The 21,314-nt window shown below is 43.0% G+C and overlaps 1 protein-coding gene across 18 annotated transcripts in view; it reads left to right on the top strand.

Annotated features, from left to right (window-relative positions):
• Positions 1-21,314, top strand: part of LOC140427828 (uncharacterized) — a 507,915-nt gene that overhangs the window by 197,306 nt on the left and 289,295 nt on the right. For 15 of the 18 annotated variants that reach the window (XM_072513555.1, XM_072513563.1, XM_072513566.1 and 12 more), the window contains exons 18-20: positions 35-124; positions 769-852; positions 18,553-18,645. In XM_072513555.1, coding sequence (XP_072369656.1) covers positions 35-124; positions 769-852; positions 18,553-18,645 — 267 coding nt within the window. The remainder of the gene's footprint in view (positions 1-34; positions 125-768; positions 853-18,552; positions 18,646-21,314) is intronic. The other 3 variants (XM_072513572.1, XM_072513571.1, XM_072513556.1) reach the window with 2 other exon arrangements.

Raw genomic sequence — 21,314 nt, 5'->3', positions numbered from 1 at the left:
ACATTTTCTATTGTTTCTGTAAACAACATTGCAGAACTTGAGGTTTCTTCCGCTGCTAGTTCATTTTCGCTCAGTTCAAACTTGGCTTCCAAACCTGACGTCACGGACAAGGAGCAGTTCACAGGTAGTTGAACAGATACCGCATGGAAAGCAATATCACCGTGAATACAGAAATGAGCATAATCAACACAATATGCTCTATGGCTTATTCACTGCTGAAAGATACATTCATTTGTCACATATGAGCATGTCAGTGGCTTTCATTAATGTGATGGTAAATCAGGATGTTGTTTCAAAAGACACTGACTGGTGATCAAAATGCATGCAATTAGAGCATTCAGAAGCATATGTATTCATTGATAAAGAAAACCTATCTTGCATGGGCACTACACATTATCGAAATGAGAGATGAATCATTGCTCAGAAGGACCATGTTGTTTGCCCATGCTGTGTCTTAATTGGCTGCATCATGCAGATTATTTTGTGTACCATCTATTTCCACACCATCTGCTTTGATCATGGAAATTATGCAAAAATATTTTAATTTCTGTTGCAGCATGGTTTTATGCACTGTTGCATAATGAAGTATATTGGTGCAGCTGCTACACCGTTCCTTACCTGAGATTTGGTCTGCCTGCTGTTTGCATGAAGTGTGCTCCTTTGACCACATGAAGCTTTTCTATGGATGTTGAGTATACTGCATTGTCCCCTCGTTGAAGAAATGTTTTCAGCTGTGTTATATGGTCTGTTTCTATCTGGAAAAAAAAGCAGAGCGTGAGGAATCATCCTCCAAAGACTTACTTTCGCACACAACTTCTGAACCTGATATTATGGATAACCGACAATTTACAGGTAGTTGCATTAATGGATATGAAATAGATATATCATCACAGTATTGTATCACAGTGCAATATATATAGAAGTACTATATGTTGCAGTCATAATTCCTTAACTCTCTTTGTCAGTGAACTCCATCTCAGGTAGTTTTCATCAAGAAGTTTATTATTGCGTTTTAAATAGTTTTTTTGCTCGGATAGCACAGTGAGTCTTACAGATTGTTCTTTTCTCTCATTCCATATTTATTCTTCCATATCAGTGGATTTAAATCAAGATAAATGTGGCTATTGTATTGTTATTTTGGTACATGACATGAAACTTTGTTTTTTCCTTCATGGGATGTGGGTATTGCTGGCAAAGTCAGCATTTATTGCCCATCCCTAATTGCCCTTCAACCATGTGGCTTGCTCGGCCTTTTCAGAGGGCAGCTAAGAGTTAACCACATTGCTGTGGGTCTGGAATAATGTAGTACAGGCTGGGTAAGAGTAGCAGATTTCCTTCCCTAAATGACCAGATAGGTTTTTACGGCAATTGACAGTGTTATGGTCCCCTTTACTGATTTAAAAATTCCAGGGGCGGGAATCTCCATCGGCGGGATCCTCCACTTCGCCGGCAGCGCACTCACGCCCGCGGGTTTCTCGACGCGTGGGAGCGCCCATAATGGGAAACCCCATTGGTCGGTGCTGGGACGGAGGATCCCACTGCCGGCGGGGGCGCACCACGCCAGAAAACGGGTCGAGCAGGTCGGAGAAACGCGCCCCAGATTTTTTATTGAATTTAAATTCTACCGGCTACCATGGGGGAGGCGGATCTGAACCCCTGTCCTCAAACACCGTAGCCTGGGCCTCTAGTTTACTAATTCAGTGACATTATCAGTCCACTATCACCTCCCTTGCTTCTCTCCTTATTGGCAAGTACATTTCTCTGAGCCGTTTCGGCTCCAACAGCATTGCCAGAAGTGTGATTGAAACTCACTGCACCTCCGACAGAGTAACGTGATCATTTCCAAGGGATTTTCTGGCCATGTTTTACTCAGTAGGCTGGATTTGCTGCTTCATCAATAAACTGATATGATAAATATTTGGTGGATCATTATGTAGTGTCTTACCTTAACTTTAATTATTGGACTGCATTTCCATGATTACTATTCCATGATAAATGCATTGTGCTGCACAAAAAGGTCACTTTTTTGAAATATATGAAAGATATATTTGCTTATTGAGTATGTGACCATTATTACTTATTGTTCCAGTTCAAAGAGTGTAACTTATTACATTACAGTTATACACAATTATATAATAGAACATAGAACAATACAGCGCAGTACAGGCCCTTCGGCTCACGATGTTGCACCGAAACAAACGCCATCTAACCTACACTATGCCATTATCATCCATATGTTTATCCAATAAACTTTTAAATGCCCTCAATGTTGGCGAGTTCACTACTGTAGCAGGTAGGGCATTCCACGGCCTCACTACTCTTTGCGTAAAGAACCTACCTCTGACCTCTGTCCTATATCTATTACCCCTCAGTTTAAAGTTATGTCCCCTCGTGCCAGCCATTTCCATCCGCGGGAGAAGGCTCTCACTGTCCACCCTATCCAACCCCCTGATCATTTTGTATGCCTCTATTAAGTCTCCTCTCAACCTTCTTCTCTCCAACGAAAACAACCTCAAGTCCATCAGCCTTTCCTCATAAGATTTTCCCTCCATACCAGGCAACATCCTGGTAAATCTCCTCTGCACCCGCTCCAAAGCCTCCACGTCCTTCCTATAATGTCTATTGATCTTTCATGGCATTGAATCAGACAGGCCTACTAATCCATTGCAGAAACTGTTCCCACCTGGTCCCCGGTAGAGCCAAATACCACACTCCAAAAGCCCGCTCACCCATGACCAGTCCTGCTGCCCCACAACAGGGTTTTCTCTTACTTTCTCTTTCCCCCATTCTCTTTACTCTTCCTCTTCTAATACATTCTTGCTGATGCATCCATCCCATAAATTTGTATCTCTTCGTTTATCTTCTCAACTCATTTTATTTAACAGGATCTAAATTTACTCTCTGAAAATAGCGGGTTTGGAAACTTTTCTACCGCTTTGAGATTTAAAGGTGTAATTCCCTGTTTGTCTGACTTTCCTTTTGTCCCCGCAGTGCAGACAGTTTTCATTCTCTGTCATTCATTCAGTTATTTTTGAAGAGCTCCCCGCTACTCCTGTGCTGGTTGTAACAGACTTAGTTTCAATAGAAGCTGCAAAGTTCAAGCCAGTGCTCCTGTGCCCTGCTGGCATTGGGATTGAGGTTCATGCCCTGTGTCAGAGGGAGGGTACAAATGGATCATTAAGACCCATTTGCATCTTGTTACCAGGCCAGGCATCATTTTCTCCATGTCCCGTGATTCTCCGGTCCTCTGGGCGGCACCGCCGTGGTGACACTGTTTCAGAGGGGGTGGAGCATACGAAACCTGCGCCAAACAAGCGCCGCCCCCGATTTCGGGGTCAAAAAGGATTCTCCGCCCGGTCGCTGATTACGAAATTGGCGTTGGGGAATGCAGAATCCCACCCATAGTCTCCCAAATGGTGAAACCTGCCCCTTATGTTTAAATTATATTTATATTATGTTCTGGGCCAGGGGTTAACAATCCCAAAGTATATTATAGGTCCACATGACCTACAACCTTTATGTTGAATTTGGCGAGATGAGCAGAAGAGCCTGTCTTTCAGGTGTTATTCAACAGACTTCTCAGGCGCTTTTAATCAAAAAAACAAGCTTTATTCTAAGAATGTAGTTAACATTTGTATAAACACACACAGGAAGAATTTTTTCTTTTGGTCAAAGCTGCATCGAGTTGCAGCCTGTGTTTTCCCAGAGTACATAACACAACATGGTACCAGTAGTGCCTGTTAAATATATATAGTTCAACTCAGCAAGATCTGTGACTACCAGCAACAGCACCCAGGCAAGATGATCGCGATTCCTCAGCAGCTCAGGTACCACGGCAATCTCAGTGCCAACTGGCGTGCATTCAAGCAGAGATTTGAGATCTACATGGTAGCATCTGACCTAGATGGAGTGGCCGATGCTGGGAAGATAGATCTTCTACTCACCATTGCGGGTGAAAGTGCAACAGAAATCATCAACTCCTTCAAATACTCCAAAGGGCAGGACAAGAGAGACTTCCAGACAGTCCTGGACAAGTTTGAAAACTACTGCGAGGTGAACACAAAAAAAATCGGTAAAACTGGAGCCTCTACTCACCATGAGGCAAAGGTAGGCTTGCAGCAGAGGCAAACGGCAGTTTTGATGGGCAGCCATCTTGCGCAAGGAGCCGCACATGCGCAGTTCCCCAGAAGACGCAAACCGGCAAAACAGAGTTTTGCGCATGCGTAGTTGCGCAAAGAGCGCACAGTAAAGGAAAAGCGATCTGCACATGTGCAATCCATTCCTATGCTCTACGTCACAAGCGTTATGACATCAGAGGCCCTGGACCACGTCCACCTAAAGGGGAAATGTCCAAAAATAGTTTAAAAAACAGTTTTAAAGGCACAAAACACAATTATTTCACCTGGAAACACAGAACAATGCCTGAACTTCGACCAGTAGGTGAAAATAACCTCCGCAGAACCCTGCAACAAGCAGTTAGCACCGCCCTAAGAGATGATTTAGTCCTTGAAGACTACGACTCAGACGATGATTTCACCATTGGACGTGGCGACCTCAGGACCAAATCCGACACAGTCATGGATGTGTTCTTCGGATTTCAGGATCCTCAGTCCAGCATAGACAACATTCCAACCCATGAGTACAGGATTCTGCTGCGGCCTGATGCCAAAAGACAGAGCATGTGTGCCCTGTCCTTTTATATGGGTTGTCCCCTTGTGGTAGTGTCACCTCTGGGTGTCTTGACTGCCCATTGGTCGTGTCCTATTCTCAGTGTTCATTAGCTGTGTGTCTGCATATCATGACATCTCCGGTGCTCCCTAAGGAAAGTGTTTCCTTAGTTGTAGTGTATTTACATTAACCCCTTGTGTATATACAATGATGCATATCACCACAGGTCCCCCCGCCACGCCAGCGCACAGGGTGGAGAGGTTGCTCTCCAACCTAGCAAGACCCGTCTTCGGGCGATCAACGAGGCGAAGGCTACAAGATCTGCCTCCGCACCTGTTTCCAACCCTGGCTGGTCCGACACCCGGAATATGGCCTCTCGGCGACCCAGGTCCAGTTTCACATGCACCACTTTAGAAATTACCCTAAAAGCCTCCTTCCAGTAATCCTCCAGCTTTGGACAGGACCAAAACATATGAACATGATTAGCCCCCCCCCCCCCCCCCTTTGCAACGTTCACACACATCTTCTACTCCTTCAAAGAATCGGCTCATCCTCGCCCTCGTGAGGTGTGCTCTGTATACCACCTTCAGCTGTATCAGCCCCAAACTTGCGCACAAGGTGGAGGCATTCACTCTTCGGAGCACCTCACACCAGAACCCCTCCTCCATATCCTCTCCCAACTCTTCCTCCCACTTTGCTTTGATCCCTTCCAGTGGTGCCTTCTCCTCTTCCAAAATAGCTCCGTAAACCGCTGACACTACCCCCTTCTCCAGTCCCCCTGTCATCAGCACCTCCTCCAGCAATGCGGAGGCCGGCTCCACCAGGAAGCTCTGTATCTCCTTTCTGGCAAAATCTCGAACCTGGACCTTCAGGGAGTTAGGAGTTTTCAAAGATCAGTCCGGAGTGAAGGGGCCCTTGCTGAAACTCAGTGAAACTTTTCAGCAAACTGATAATTTACTGAAGCTCCAACAGTACATCCAACAATTCTCAACAAGCACAGATTGGTAAACAGTTCTACTTTTTAGTTCTGTTCATCCAGTTTACATCTGGATTTATTGCATTGACTCTGAGAGGCCGAGATCCAATTTAGATTGGATTGAACTTCCACAGGCTTTCTGATCTAGGCTGTTCCCCTTCTTGATTCATGGATGTGGTTTTTCACCCTGCAGCTTGAATGGCTCGGTGGTGAGTTACAAACAGGAATCATGGTTGTGGTAGTAAGCCCTTTCCTTAACTTTCATGAGGAAATTCTTGAAGTTTATGTCTAACTTGGGCAAAAAAATAATTTTGTTTCAGTTTAAGTGGAAAAATCAGAACACATTTTGTTCTGAATTCAGTGATTATTTTGGTTTTTCGTGTATTGATTATGTGGATTTTGTAGCCTTGTGCTGCTTCTGTGCTTTTAATAAAATTAGGTGAGTGAGACTGAAAAAAAAATCTCGACCCTGCATGTATCTAAACATTTCCCCCTGCTCCAGCCCATACTTCGCTTCCAGCTCCTTCAGCCCTGCAAACTGACCCCTAAGAAACAAATCTTTTAGTGTCTTAATCCCCTTCTCTTCCCATTTCCGAAAATTTCCATCCCACCTCCCTGGCTCAAATCTGTGGTTCCCCCGAACCGGCATTTCCCTTGACCCTGCCCCCAACCTGAAGTGTTGGCGAAACTGCCTCCATATTCTCAATGAAGCTATTATTACCGGACTCCCTGAGTATTTCCCCGGGGCTATCGGGAGCGGCGCTGTTGCTAGTGCTTTCAATCCCGACCCCCTGCACAAACTCTCCTCCATTCTGACCCACTGGGAATCAACCCCTCTGACTGATGCACTATCAATTACGACGAGACGAGAGTCGAGAGTAATCGAGGCTTTATTACACAGAGATGTGTGGCCTCCTATAGCTGCTGCCAAAATGGCTGCAGTTCGGAGAGCACACACATTTATACTCCGCCTACTGGGTGGAGCCAGCAGGCAGGGATCTACCCTCGTACCAGTAATACAGGGGCCTTACCGTAATACCCTCGTATGCAGTGCAGTATATACAATATAATACAACAGTGGTGACTACCACACTGACCCAGCTCCGCACCTTCTCCACATTCGCCGCCCAGTAATAATACATCAGGTTTGGAAGACCCAAACCCCCTGCCTGCCTTCCCCTCTGTAGCAGCACCTTTCTAACTCTGGCCACCTTCCATTCCCATATGAACGGAGTAATCCTTCCCTCAATCTCTCTGAAAAAAGCCTTTGGCAGGAAAATCGGCAGGCATTGAAAAATAAACAGAAACCGCGGCAACATGTTAATTTTAACCGCCTGTACCCGGCCCGCCAGTGACAGAGGGAGACCATCCCACCTTGCCAGATCAGCTTTCACTCTCCCCACCAAAGATATACCGTCCCCTCCCACCCAGTCCCAGAGAAAGGAAAAACAAAAACAACAATCCAACCCAACCAATTCACTAAAATAAGATATAACCGTCGCAACACAGAATGCCAATTAACCCAACCCATAACTTGAACTCTGTTACAATGTGAAGAGAAGTAAATTACAATACACGTCAGTAAAAAGAAAGTTATAGCATTTATACATTTTCCAGCTCCCCAATCACAGTCCACAGTCTCTCTTCCAGCTCCGCTCCTCACGTCTATCCCAAGCCTTCTGCCCTCACGAATGCCTCAGCCGCCTCCGCTGTCTCGAAATAAAAGTCTTTGGCATCATAAGTCACCCTCAGCTTCGCCGGGTATACCATACTAAATCTCACCCCCTTTTTGTGCAGTGCTGCCTTCACTCGCCCGAACGCCGCTTGTCTTTTTGCCAACTCCACCGTCAAGTCCTGGTAAATCCGAACTCTAGCACCATCCCACTGCACCCCACGCTTCTGCTTCGTCCAGCTTAACACCTTCTCCTTCTTGCAGTACTTATGGAAGCAGATAATTACTGCTCTTGGCGGCTCATTCACTCTGGGCTTCGGCCTTAATGACCGATGAGCTCGGTCCAGCTCGTACCGGGAGGGGTTCTCACCCTCCCCCATCAACTCCGCCAACTTCTTAGCGAAGTACTCTGTTGGCCTTGGCCCCTCTGTCCCTTCAGGCAAGCCCACAATTCTCAGATTGTGCCGCCTCGAGCGGTTCTCCAAGTCCTCGCGCTTTGCTCGGAGTCCTCTGTTGACCTCCACCACCTTCCGCAGCTCGTCCCCCATCGAGGTGAACTGGTCGCTGTGCTGCGACACGGCCTCCTCCACTTCATTCATCTTCTCGCCCTGCTCTCTCACCTCGGCCGATGTCTTTGCCACAGCTACCCTCACCGGGACGATTGCCACCTCCACCAATGACTTCAATGCGACCGCCATCTCCTTCCTCAAAGCCTCCATGTGCCTCGCAAACTGCTTTTCCAGCTCCATAGCCATCACCTCGGTCATCTTCTTCACCGTAAGCAGTGCGGCCCCACTATACGGTCCGGCATCCGCCATCTTGTCAGCGCTTTTGCTGGTTCTCTCATTCAACGGCGAGCCCGCATTTCCTCCCTTCCTCGACGCTGCTTTTCGCATCCTTTAACGACTTTTTTTTTTGTCACCCTTCTTTCCTTCTTCAATCTTTTTAAAAATTTTATATAAAAACAAAAAATTCTTCCTTCCAAAAAAAGATTTTAAAAACTTTCACTAAGTTTCTTTAAAACTTCTTTCTCTTCTTTTTTGTATTTTATCAATTACAAACACAAAGACCCCCACAGCTACAGTAATCTATGTATAACCCTTAATGAATTCCCCCTTAACTGTTCCAATTCAATACCAAAATCCAAGTAAAGCCAGAAACCACTTTTCAAAGGCGTGGCCCAGCACACGGCACTCTCATCGGTACAAGACTGTTGTTATTGACACTCTGCTCCCCTTCTGAAACAGCAGATTTGAATTCTTTCCAGAAAGCAATTATCTCTTTTAAGTTATAAAGCAGTCTGGAAACAGCTTTTAAAATGAAGATAGAGAAACAGGCCAAACACTTCTGTTCTCTGTCTGAGTCCACTGCAGCCAAATGTGAAAGCGAAACCAAAGAAAAAACTTCCCAGAGCCCACAGCCCAGCTCCACCCACACACTGACATCACTGAAGCCATGTGATAAGACAAAAACCTTTCTTGAAGGGACACTCACATGACAATTAAAAGCAAATTTGATGTAATGGTTTCAAAACTTAGCAGGATCAGATCCTGTTTTGAATTTAATTTGTAGACATCTACAAAAAGCCCGTCAGTAACCTTTTGAAGCCAAATCGTGATGGTTTTGTCAAAGATGTCCACTAGTTAGATTTCATGATAGACAAGTGTTTATAGACTCTGTTCTGTAGTTATTACACTGCATCTGCTTCCAATTCAGAAAAAATAATCAGATTTGTTGTAAGTGGGCAGAATAAATGTGTTTTACTATAGCTAATGTCACCACCTGGTCAAAATTTATTTCATTTTCCAAAATACATTGCAGAATATGGGGTACTGGCCTCCATAATCTCAAATATTATCGCTTTACAAACAACTTTGGGCAGCACGGTAGCACAGTGGTTAGCACTGCTGCCTCACAGTACCAGAGACCTGGGCTCGATTCCGCCCTCGGGTGACTGTCTGGAGTTTGCACATTCTCCCTGTGTCTGCGTGGGCTTCCCCCAGTGCTCCAGTTTCCTCCTTCAGTCCAAAGATGTGCAGGTTAGGTGGATTAGCTATGCTAAATTGGCCCTAGGTGGGGTTATGGGTATAGTGTGGGGTTTGGGACTAGGAGGGGTGCTCTTTCAGAGGGTTGGTGCATGCTCAATGGACCTAATGCCCTCCTTCTGCACGGGATTCTATGATTCAATTCTTCGATGATTCTGAACATCATGCCATGTTAAGCAAGAATTCACAGCTGGTTGTAGTTATAGGGATAACATAGTTGTGAGATCTCCAGGCGAAAACATAATTTACATAGATAGATGAGTTGTTTTGCTGGGTCAATATGCTCCTTTGTGGTTTCTGTATCACAGCTAAGGTTGAATGCCTGAACTTCGAAGGTGCCCATCCAGTTTGTTCACTCATTTCTTATTTTCCTCATTTTATTTTCGTCAGCTCTTCCATTTTTGTAATTACATTTCTTTTATTCAGTTATTCAGCATGTTTCATGAAGTATACACCTTAGCCAATAAAAGTATTTCCCGTCTTCCTCTTGCTTTTATATTGCTTGTATTTACTTGATCTTCTTGAAGTTAACATGTGATCTGTCTTTCAAGTGGGTGATTGTTTTGTAAATTTATACCTTCTTTAGATCCTTTTGTGTGCCAGTTTCTTTCATCTCCTGCTTGAATCAATTTATTTGTTTGGATTATATTGAGCGAGGAAGATGTTTGTGTGGTGAGAGTTTAATTTTGTAATGTGCGGCCCAATTATGAACAATTGGAGGAATTAAGTTTCTTTAATTTAGTAGCTGAGCTCAACTTAGCTATAAAGTTTACTTGGCATACTGTAAATTAATGTAACATACTTTTTAACAAAATGGCCCATTAAAATATATTTAGTTTTCTCTTAAGTATAGAGAAAGCATTGGCACGAGGTGGCTCCTTTTCCTAAATTGCAGTTGCTATGTGCAATGGAAAAAAAAACGGGCAGAATCTTCCAGTCTGGAGACTAGGTGCTGTGGCAGGTGAGGAAGTGAGCGTGATTCCTATTAGGGTGGTAGTGGGGGTGAACACATGTGACCTTCTACTTTCCAATGCGTGACGAGGAGCTCGGCAAATTATGTGGCGGGGTGGGCAGGACGTTGACTGCCCCGCTGTATTCTCATGAGGTCGAAGGTCCTGGCATCATATTTAAAGGGAACCTAGAAAGACATTCATTCGTGTAGGCCAGGAGCTTCACACTACTCCTCCAGAGCCCTAGCAGCCACAGCTCGTTCTCGAGAAGCTCGCACGTCCCAGGATATACAAGGGTGCCTCCATCATTGTCTTTTGCTTACCTCTAGACAAGAGCACTACTGCAGTGATCCATGTTCACAAGCCTGTGGACCATATAGAGGCCCCACTGTCTCTTGCCGCACAGGCCCTAATTCCTCATGGTCCTGTGCCAAACGGCTCGGAGCCCTCCTCCTCCTCTGGATGAAGCCATTAGCAAGTCAACATTGCCTGCAGCTTTATCATCAATGCCTCAGCTGATGTGTGAATGAATTGAAGTGATGGATTTAGTGAGCATATAAGAGCTCTGTCATTTAGGACTGAACTAAGGAGAAAGCTCTAGCCTCAGAGAGTAGTGAGACTTGGTAATTCTGTATCCCAGAGGGTTGATAATGCTAAGTCATTAAGTAAATTCAAGACTGCAATCAATTGACTTTTTGGAGACCAAATGAATCAAGGGCTAAGGGGATGGGGCAGCAAAGTGACTTTGAGGAGACATTCAGCTGTGATCTGATCGAAAGGAGGAACAGACTCGAGCGGCCAGATGGTCTACTCCTGCTCCTGTTTTCTTTTTAATGTTCTGATGACAAAATTTGCTTTTCATTTTCTCTGACTAAATTACAGGCCCTGAGGTTCAGCCCACTGTCGATTCATTTCTTACCACATCAAATAAAATTGATGAATTTGATTTGACGCAAAGAAAACAGATTTCAGGTAGTAGTACATAGAAATGGTATAGCATGGATGTGCACTTTATTCACAAATGACATGCGCATCACCGGAATGCAACACAGGCACTTTGTTGGTATAATTTGTTTGGCACTCTTTCATGCCTTGAAAGACAGAATTGTCATGTATGTGGGCAAGTACAAAGTCAGTCAACATACAGTAATACAGAGTAATAGATTAGGAGAATTTGTAAATACACATCGCTTAAAGATATGTTGAAAAACAATCAGTTGTGTTGTTTTGGAATTTCTGGAAGAATAAACCCTTGCACAATATTCAATGCTGATATTTGCATGCGCCATATTAACAAATATATCAAACTTGCATGGAAGTAAAATTAGAAGGCTTTTATCAAACTGCTGTAGGTGGGTCACTTCAGGGGACTGCTTGGCTTGGTAAATATACTCCAAATTGTTTGGCCACTCCATTTCATCCATTTTCAAGGCTGAGATGTAAGCTGTAAGCTATGATGCTTGTCTTCTATCTTAAGTGCGACTGTGTAGAGTAGCCCCAGTTGATTGCTTAAATGTTTCATTTGTATTTTCTGAATAAGTTCCAGATTTTGAGGTACCATTCTCCAGCAGTTCACCTGTTAGCACTTTAAAAACAGCGAAATCTCATGTCATGGACCCAAAGCAATCTAAAGGTATTCACAATAAGAGACATTTTAATATATGTGACTGCTATCATTATTATCAGTTCTCATTTTCTTGGCTTGAATTACAGGTCAATAGAATAGAATGCCTTAATAGGAAAATTGCCTAGTCAGAAATTAGCATCCTCACCCTCAGAGTATCTCATGTTGAGCAGTTAATTTAATTGATGGATTTATATGAACTGGATTCCTGATCAATAGAATATATTTTGGATCGAAGTGCATTAAGATCTTTTGTGAAACTTGTTTCCTGACTGGCAGCTTACAACAAACCATCTTTGAGTACGTGAGCGGATAGATTACAAGGTTAATACTCTGCAGGGCCAGTGAGTAGTTGGGGAGGGGAGGGGTGGGGGGGGGGGGGGGGAGTGGGGGGGGGAGGGTACAGAGTTACAACATGACTTACAGAAAAGGCCCAATGGACCAGTTGATCGTTTCCTGTCCTTTATTTTCATATGTTGCCATGTTATATGAAAACATTGCTTGCTGTGAATAAGTATATTTTGAAGCATTGTTTTGAATGGTTAGCACAAAATATTTTGGCTTCTGACTATTGAATGTGCTTATAGAAAGCTGATCATGGTAGATGGTTAAAAGAAACAAACAGTTGAAGGTCTTTAAGGAGAAAAGAACAGTTGGGGAAAGCATGAAGCATAATAACCAGAAAGTCTGAAGGGCTAAATCACAGTAGCCATTAAGGTGCCCTCACTATTACTCAGGTGCATTCAACAATTCTGTTTCTCTGGCCAGTTTATATTATGCAGATCTTCATTCTTTTTCCAAGTTCTTGTTTTTTTTTGTCCAACATTGTCAGCTGCATACTTCTTTTAACTTCCTTTAATCTATTTGAAAATGTATTTTGACTGAAAATCGTTGCTTGATCAGAAGCTTAGAGATTAATTGTGGTTCCACATTTTGATTCATGACAAAGGGAATGATCCGTCATTGCTTCAGCCATTGGGTCTAAGTCAATATGTCATGCTACATTGATAAAATTATTGCGATTTGTAATGTCTTCATCAAAAAAGTGTTTTGAACTTGTTACAGTGAATGGCACTATTTTAATTCTGTTGAACTTTCACAACACTTTTCAGTGCACTGCTTCAAGTGCATGGATTGGACACAAGCTACAATGGAGAAATCACTTTGGCATGATGTAAAATATATTATTCAGTCAAAAGATAGTCGTTGTCCCAATATCCTTGATGAGTTCTCTTTGAGTTGTTGAACATAAGTGTCCAGAATGTTGGGCTCTACCACAGGTGCAATAGTTAATGAATAATTTCAATCACAGAGCTTTATTTGTTATTTGATACATTGCAGAGTTTGAGATACCTTCTTCCAAAAGTTCATTTATCTTCACTTCTGAACTTAATGCTGTGGACAAGCTGAAATTCATAGGTAGTTTTAACAATAGCTAAAGCATGACATGCAATTGTTCATTCTAGTCATCCTGTACACTTTATTCATAATGCACATATTCACTTGTCATCCATATCACTCATTACACAAGGCTTTTACATTCTGACAAATATAATGCTACACAATGAATGAAATTGTACTTGCTGGCCACTACTTCATGAGAGATGTGATTCCAGATGCTCTTGCACAGCCAATTGCTTGATTCATAAATTATGTCCAGTTGACCACCTGCAAGAACCACATTGCATGACAATCACAGTTAATTTCACTTTGACACCATATCAAAATTAAAGATGTGTTTGAAAAGCTTTAACAAGTTGCTGTTCCTTTCTTTACTGAACATATCGGGCATCCTTTTCTTTTAATCATGGTATTTGAGTGGTCAAAAGCTGCATTCTTGCTGTGAAAAGTATTATTTGTTTGCAGGGAGTACATTGCTTGATTAACTCCCAACTGCAGCAGTTAGTAATCAGTATGTTACAGCGCCGCATATTTATTAGAGCCCAACACTCACTCTGTCCCTTTGAATTTTGAAACCAGAAAGCTGGCTGAATAGAAGTGACTAAAATGTGGGGACTGTACATTTAAAAACAGCATTGTACAGAATGGCCGCAGTAACCAGTTCACATGTGTATTGCCATTTTCTTAATGGGACAGATTAAATTCCAAATTTTCAAACTCCAATTGCTGCTATCTTTACAGTAAAGACGAAGAGGCATTTTTCTTTTGGATGCATCTCTGAAATTTTTTCTCACCTTAGAATTATTTGAGTGAGCAATTTTATTTCAGCAAGAATACAATCTTCAAATATTTTAGTTCAAAAGTGGTCATGGATTTCTTTTTCATAAAATTTAATCTTGGAAAATATTAGCATGGGCTTGGATTTGAAGTGACCATTGAGGAAAGTAGAGAGTTGTGGTTGTACAGGACTTGTTGGGAAATAATCTTTCCCTGTAGTTGAAACACATTGTAGAGATTGGGAAATGCAGATTTGCTGTCGCCTAGTGGGTTGGATTAACCATTGAGCATTTGCATAAGAACTAGGAGCAGGATTAGACAATTCAGCCCCTCGAGCCCTCTCTGCCATTCAATATGATCATGGATGATCTCTTCTTGGCCACAATTTTCCTGACCGTTCTCCATAACTATTCAACCCATTACTAATTAAAAATCTGTCTATCTCCTCCTTAAATTTACTCAATGATCTAGCATCCACCGCACTCTGGGGTAGTAAATTCCACAAATTCACGACCCTTTGAGTGAAGTAATTTCTCCTCATCTCTGTTTTAAATCTGATACCCCTTATCCTAAAACTATGACCTCTTGTTCTAGATTGCCCCACAAGAGGAAGCATCCCCTCTATGTCTACTTTGCCAATAACTTTTATCATCTTATATACTTCAATTAGATCTCCTCTCATTCTTCTAAACGCCAGAGAGAATAGGCTTAAACTGCTTGATCTTGCTTTATAAGGCAAACCCCTCATCTCTGGAATCAATCTGGTGAACCTCCTCTGTATTGCCTCTAATGCAACTACATCCCTCCTCAAATAAGGGGTCCAAAACTCTACACACTACTCCAGGTGCGGCCTCAGCAATCCCTTATACAGTGGCAGCAACACTTCCCGACTTCTATTCTCTATTTCTTTACCTATAAAGGCCAAAATTCCATTTGCCTTCCTTATTACCTGTTGTACCTGCATGCCAGTTTTCTGCCATTCATGCATGAGGACACCCAGCTTCCTCTGCACTGAAGCACACCAAAGTTTCTCTCCATTTAGATAATAAGTTGCCTTTCTATTTTTCCAACCAAAATGGATAACCTCACACTTATCCATATTAAACTCCATTTGCCTAATTTTGGCCCACTCACATAACCCATCTATATCCATTTGTAAATTTCTTATTACTGCTGCCTCACGCGCTGGGGACCCGCGTTTGACCCCGACCCCGGGTCACTGTCTGAGTGGAGTTTGCACATTCTCCCTGTATCTGCGTGGGTTTCGCCCCCACAACCCAAAGATGTGCAGGGTAGGTGGATTGGCCACATTAAATTGCCCCTTAATTGGAATTTAAAAAAAAGTTGATTTCTTATTTCCTCATTGCAACTTACTATCCCACCTATTTCAGTGTCACCTGCAAATTTGGCTATAGTATTTTCTAACCCTACTTCCAAGTCGTTAAGATATATTGTAAATAGTTGGGACCCTTGGACCGAACCCACTAATTACATCTTGACAATTAGAAAAATACTCATTTATCCTGACTCTGCCATTCTGTCGGTTAACCTGTATTCTATCCAAGCTAATACAGTATCCCTAACCCCATGTGATCTTACCTTGTGTATTAACCTTTTGTGTAGCACCCTCCAAAAATGCCTTCTGGAAGTCCAGCTATACTACATCTACAGGTTCACCATTATCCACTTGTCTTGTTACATCTTCAAAGAACTCTAGCAAATTAGTTAAAATGATTTACTCTTCATAAAATGAAGCTGACTCTGATTGATTGCGTTTTGATTTTCCAAATGTCCTGTTTTTACTTCTTTAATAATGGTTTCTTATTATTTCCCAACGACAGATGTTTAACTAATTGGTCTACAGTTTCCGATTTTCTGCCTCCCTCCCTTCTTGAATAAGGGCGTTACATAAGCATCTTTCCAAACCACTGGAAACTTTCCCGCATCCAGGGGATTTTATAACCAATGGATCCACTATCTCCACTGCCATTTCTTTTAAGAGCCTGAGATGTAGGAATCAGGCTTGCAAACTTCTATCTCCACTGCTTCTTCCTTTCAGAGCCTAGAATGTAGGGATTAGGCCTGGGAACTTGTCTGCCTTCAATCTCAATAGTTTGCTTCGTACTTTTTCTCTATTAATGATGATTGTTCTATGTTCCTCCCTTTCAACCTCTGCATTACCTGTTATCATTGGGATGGTACTAGTGTCGTCCACTGTGAAAACTGAGGCAAAATATTGATTTAATGCCTTTGCCATTTTTTAAATAGTTGTCTACTATTAACCCCCCAGTCTCATCCTCCAAGGGACCAACATTCACTTTAGCTACTCTCTTCCCTTTTATATACTTATAGGAGCTTTTGTTATCCTATTTTGTATTTTGTGCAAGTTTTTTTTCCATAATTTACTGTTACTCTTTTTATTATTTTGTTAGTAACCCTTTGTCAATCTTTAAAAGTTTCCCAATCTTCCAGCCTGCCACTGGCCTTTGCAATATGGTATGCCTTAGTTTTTGTCTTTATGTTACCTTTAACTGCCTTGCTTAGTCATGATGTTTCTCCCCCCCTTACAATTTTCTTCCTCTCTGGACTATATTTTAGTTGGGAGGAATGGAATATTCCCTTAAACAATTTCCACTGCTCATTTACTGCGCTACCTTTCAGTCATCCTACCCAGTCCACTTGGGCCAAATCTGTCCTCACACCTAAGTAATTACCTTTGTTTAACTCCAGAACGTTAGTGTGGGACTCCAGCTTCTTGGCCTCAGTCTGAGTTTGAAATTCTATCATGCTATGATCACTTTTCCAGAGAACATACTTAACTATGAGGTCATTCAGTAATCCCTCCTCATTACATAAAGGACTGATGGGCAAATTTCAGAAAGATAATGTTCGACGCAACAATAAACTGAATTTTTTTTTAAAATTGGGGTTTTGGGGAAAGAAATAATTACTGATCAAACGTACAACAAAATCAACCCAATGAATTATTAAATTAAAAAAGAGTAAGAAATAAAAACATCCAGAATGTGAGGTCAGTAGTTGGATGAATGTGAGCGGGTGTGTATATAAGCTGTTGAGTTGTGGTTATAATGGGTGAGAAACCTGAGACTGGGCATAAGGCAGACTCATACTCGCCCTTACTCACTCACCCATGCACACTCATTCAATCTCTCGCACTCACCCTTGACACACTCACTCAGACTCTCGCATTCACCCTGACACACACTCATTCACTTCCACACATTTAGTCACAAACAAACACACACATGCAGATGCACTCACCCTCCCCCCAATCCCCGTCAGTCACTCACTCACTCCACCCTCCCCAAACCTGCCTACAATTGGCTCTCCCCTGATCTCTTTGGACTTTGCTCTCCCCAGACCCACTGAAACTGCAATCATGCCTGGGCCCAAAATCGAGGTTCCTCCACCCCTCGCTGACTCCGATGTCAGCACTCCCCTCTCCCAGCCTGCCAGCTCCAACCCACCCTCCCCCAGTGAACTTTATCTATCCACTCTGATTTCTTCGGCCAGAAGCCTGGATATTAAAAAAAACATACCCGGCAACGGATGACGTAAAGCTCGTCCAATCACAGGCTGGTTTCTCCACGCATTGACTGCTGATTGGCTCACCGGTGGCTGACTATCAGCGAGTGGTGCATGGACATAATAGCCTGTGATTGGATGAGTAGGCCCTGTGCATTTAAAAAATCCAAACTGTGATTGGATGAGCAGGCCCTGCGCATTTAAAAAATCCAAACTGTGATTGGGTGAGCAGGCGCTGTGCATTTGGAGTTGAATTGTTGCCTACGTGACAACGGCGTGATGGAGCTGATAAAATTGCGCCACAGGCCACATCTGGCTCATGGGGGCAAGTCTGATCTAGGAGAACATCTAGAAGTGTAAACTTCCCAAAATATCCAAAACCTTGGATGATCAGCTAAAGAAAACCTTGAACATTAACCTAGGTAGGAAAATGTTCATCAGATTAAAATCTAGACCAGCCATTCTAGAACTTGGAACATCGAACAACTGCAATAAAAAGAATTTGAAGGCATTCCCTGAGTAAAGATAGAATACCAGTCGTTTTAATGGAGTTGATTTATTGGATAGGGGACATGATTATTTGACCATATGGTATATTTACATGCCATTATTATATTTAGTGGCAGTTAGCATATAAGTTTATTGGAAGAAATTCTCATTTTAGTCAGTCACTGGCTTAATAGCCCCAGCAAGCTTAGGATGGTACAGTCATCTTTTATTTTTGCTACTTAAACAATACATAATAAATGCTCACTTTTTTCCTTGAAACTTGTTCTGAATAGTGAAACTCATTCGGCTGTGCAACACCCTACGTGTTCCCTTTGTTACTATCACAACGTTAGCTAATTTTCTCACTGAAGGAAATATTTTTCTATTTTCAATGTACATGTTAGAACATGAGGCATCACCCTCCACCACCTGTAAGCATTTCATCACTCCAACTCCAATTGCCGATGCTGATGTCAAGGGCCAGCAGCAATTCACAGGTAATTTCCACAATCAATACCAGCATATTACATTTGGCTTTTATTTGATAATGCAATTTGTGAATGTGCCTTGAGGATTTGGGGAAAACCGTAAACCTTTCAGTTTATCTAGTCTTATGTTAGCTGTTTTTCAAATATTGGTATCCACATTGGATACTCGGATCATGTTAGAATGCTTGGCTTCTTTGTTTAATGCCTGACATTGGTTGACCTACTTCTGTCCAAAGTAGTTAACAGGTGGCCATGGTGCATAGAACGTCAGTAAAACACACGAGCACTGCAGACCAGAATGAAAGCAGATGCTGGAGACCATGAGAAGACGGTTTGCAACAATATATTTTTATATAAACACCAGGAGGATTAAAAATAAGATGCAAGATTTGAAGGTGGTGCTGATAGTAAGGCGTTAAAATATCATGGGAATAGCAGTCACATTTCTAATTGCAGTGATTAAATAAATGTTTAAAATGGGAGTGTGGAGTGTTCATAATGGAGAAAATGGTCAATAAAGCAAGCAGTTTAGTCATCTTTGTAAGGGACAACAACTAGGAGGTCACAGATGTTGGTTCTGTGGGAGGAAATAAGCTATGTAGTGAACTATTTTGTTTAGACATCTCAAATGCAAAAAGGAAATTCTGAGCTAACGTAAGAGACCTGCTGCAAGGCCATAGGCTAACACCGGAACCAGGACCGTTTGTTCTGCAACAAAATAATAAGGCTAAGGACAGGAAAGTTTATGCTTCAGAAACTTTAATCAACAGAATATAAACTGGCAAAATCTAAGTGGTGTAGAGTGACTGTTGGTAAATGTAGTGCATGACTGTGTCATCACTGAGAGGCTCAGCCCACACTCCAAGCACAAAATAGCGGCAATCAACAGGGCCAATAAAATAGTGAACTGTTAAACAGTGGAAAGGTAACTATATAACAGTTGAATACAAGTGAGAGAAACTTGTGATCAAATTGTAGTGAACTATGCAGTTGATACCTACCTATTGTTGAGTCTGATTTATGGGAAACTACAAGAGAATTATGTGTTTTTCAGCCTGGAATGGAGACACTCCGAAACACAATTAAGGGAATAGACAGATGGTGCTACTCTTTTAAGCTAATATTTATTAAAGTAATATTAAAAGAAATATAGGGCCATCCCTTACGAGCAGTGTATCTGGGAGGGTAACCCAAATATGCACTGGAGAGCCGCACTTGCCCCCAGGAGGTTCTCAGCTAAGGATTAAACGGGGATTGTCTTGGAATTTCTAAATTCCTTCGGACAGTCGACCTGCCCTGGGAATCATCCGAAAATGATATTCAAATCTCGAACTAAGGTCAGAATCTGGGCGAATATGATTGGCATAAAACAAGATTCACTGATTTACAGGCAGGAAATAAAGGTGTGAAAATATGCCGTACCTTGGAGCTGCTGTCAAGGCTTTTGTATAGCCCAAAACAATGAGGACGTTGAAGATAAATGCCTTTAAATAAGTCAAAGGTAGAAAGATAGGTTGTGAGAGGACATAGTATGCACAGTTTGACCTCAAAAATAATGAAAATCAATCACTATTGATGGATTGAAATTCAATTTCTATATCCTCTTTTATAGGTAGATGTTTTATAGTATTATGAACCGAATGTCAGTCATGCTATGTCTCCAGATGAGAATCGCTTCGACTTTGTTTTCAACACATCTGACATATTTGTAAAAAACATATCGGTGCTTAAAAGTGAAATGTATATTATAAATTGCAGCCAACATTCCTCCTTCACCTTCTGGAGAGTTGGGAAAGATTTTTTTTCACAGTGAAGTAGCGGTGTGTTTAAAATACAAGTAACTCCTGATTTATTCCAATGAATTAGTCATTCAGATAAGAGGAGGAATTATCCACCGGCCGACGCCGGAATCGCGAAACACGATTGGATGGAGAATCGGTCGTGAAACCAAAGTCGTGGCGGGCGCCAGACGAACTTGCGAGTTATATTTGTGGTTTTAAACGTCGGGAAACAGGCGCGTGGCTGATGAGGGGGAGAGAGAGGAAGTAGGGCATGCAGAGGCATGAATGTGAGCTGCTGGTCCTGCTGCTGGCAGGGTTGGCTGGGGTGTGGGGGCTCTGTGACAGGCTCGGGGTTGTCATCAGGGGTGGTGATGAAGGGTGACCGGGGATGGGTGACCACCCCGCTGGACCGGGGTGCCCAGGCACTAACCTCCATTGCTGCGGCCTGCAAGGCAGCCATCTTGCTGCGCGCTCCACTGACAGTCCACCGTGGCCCATAGTTGGGCAGAGTGACACCGGCCCACCCGCCACCACCCTGTACCCCATCCCTTACCCTCCATCCCACCAACCCCCTCCTCACCCACACCCCCACCCCAACCAGCTGCCACTCGCCGTTGGGGCAGCGCACAGTCCACCCACGTGCATCGTCCACAGTATCCTGTAGAGGAGGGCACCGGACAGGGGCCGCAGAGTGTACTGCTGACATGGGTAGCACCAGCCAACAGTACCCCTAGCAACAGGGATGGGCGACAGGGCCCGAGGCCCCCCCCCAGGGGTGTGGAAGGCAGAGTGCCAGGGGGATCAAGCCGAGTGTGAGTGTGTGGATAGGGGAGGGAAGGAGGAGGGGGACATGCAGGGTCAGGGTCTACAGTGCAGAGTGGGGCTACCATGGACTGG

The sequence above is a fragment of the Scyliorhinus torazame genome, chromosome 8 (assembly GCF_047496885.1).
Source record: "Scyliorhinus torazame isolate Kashiwa2021f chromosome 8, sScyTor2.1, whole genome shotgun sequence".
NCBI classification, from domain to species: domain Eukaryota; kingdom Metazoa; phylum Chordata; class Chondrichthyes; order Carcharhiniformes; family Scyliorhinidae; genus Scyliorhinus; species Scyliorhinus torazame.
The sequence above is the reverse complement of the archived record's forward strand: the minus strand, read 5'-3'. Positions and strand labels throughout refer to the sequence as shown.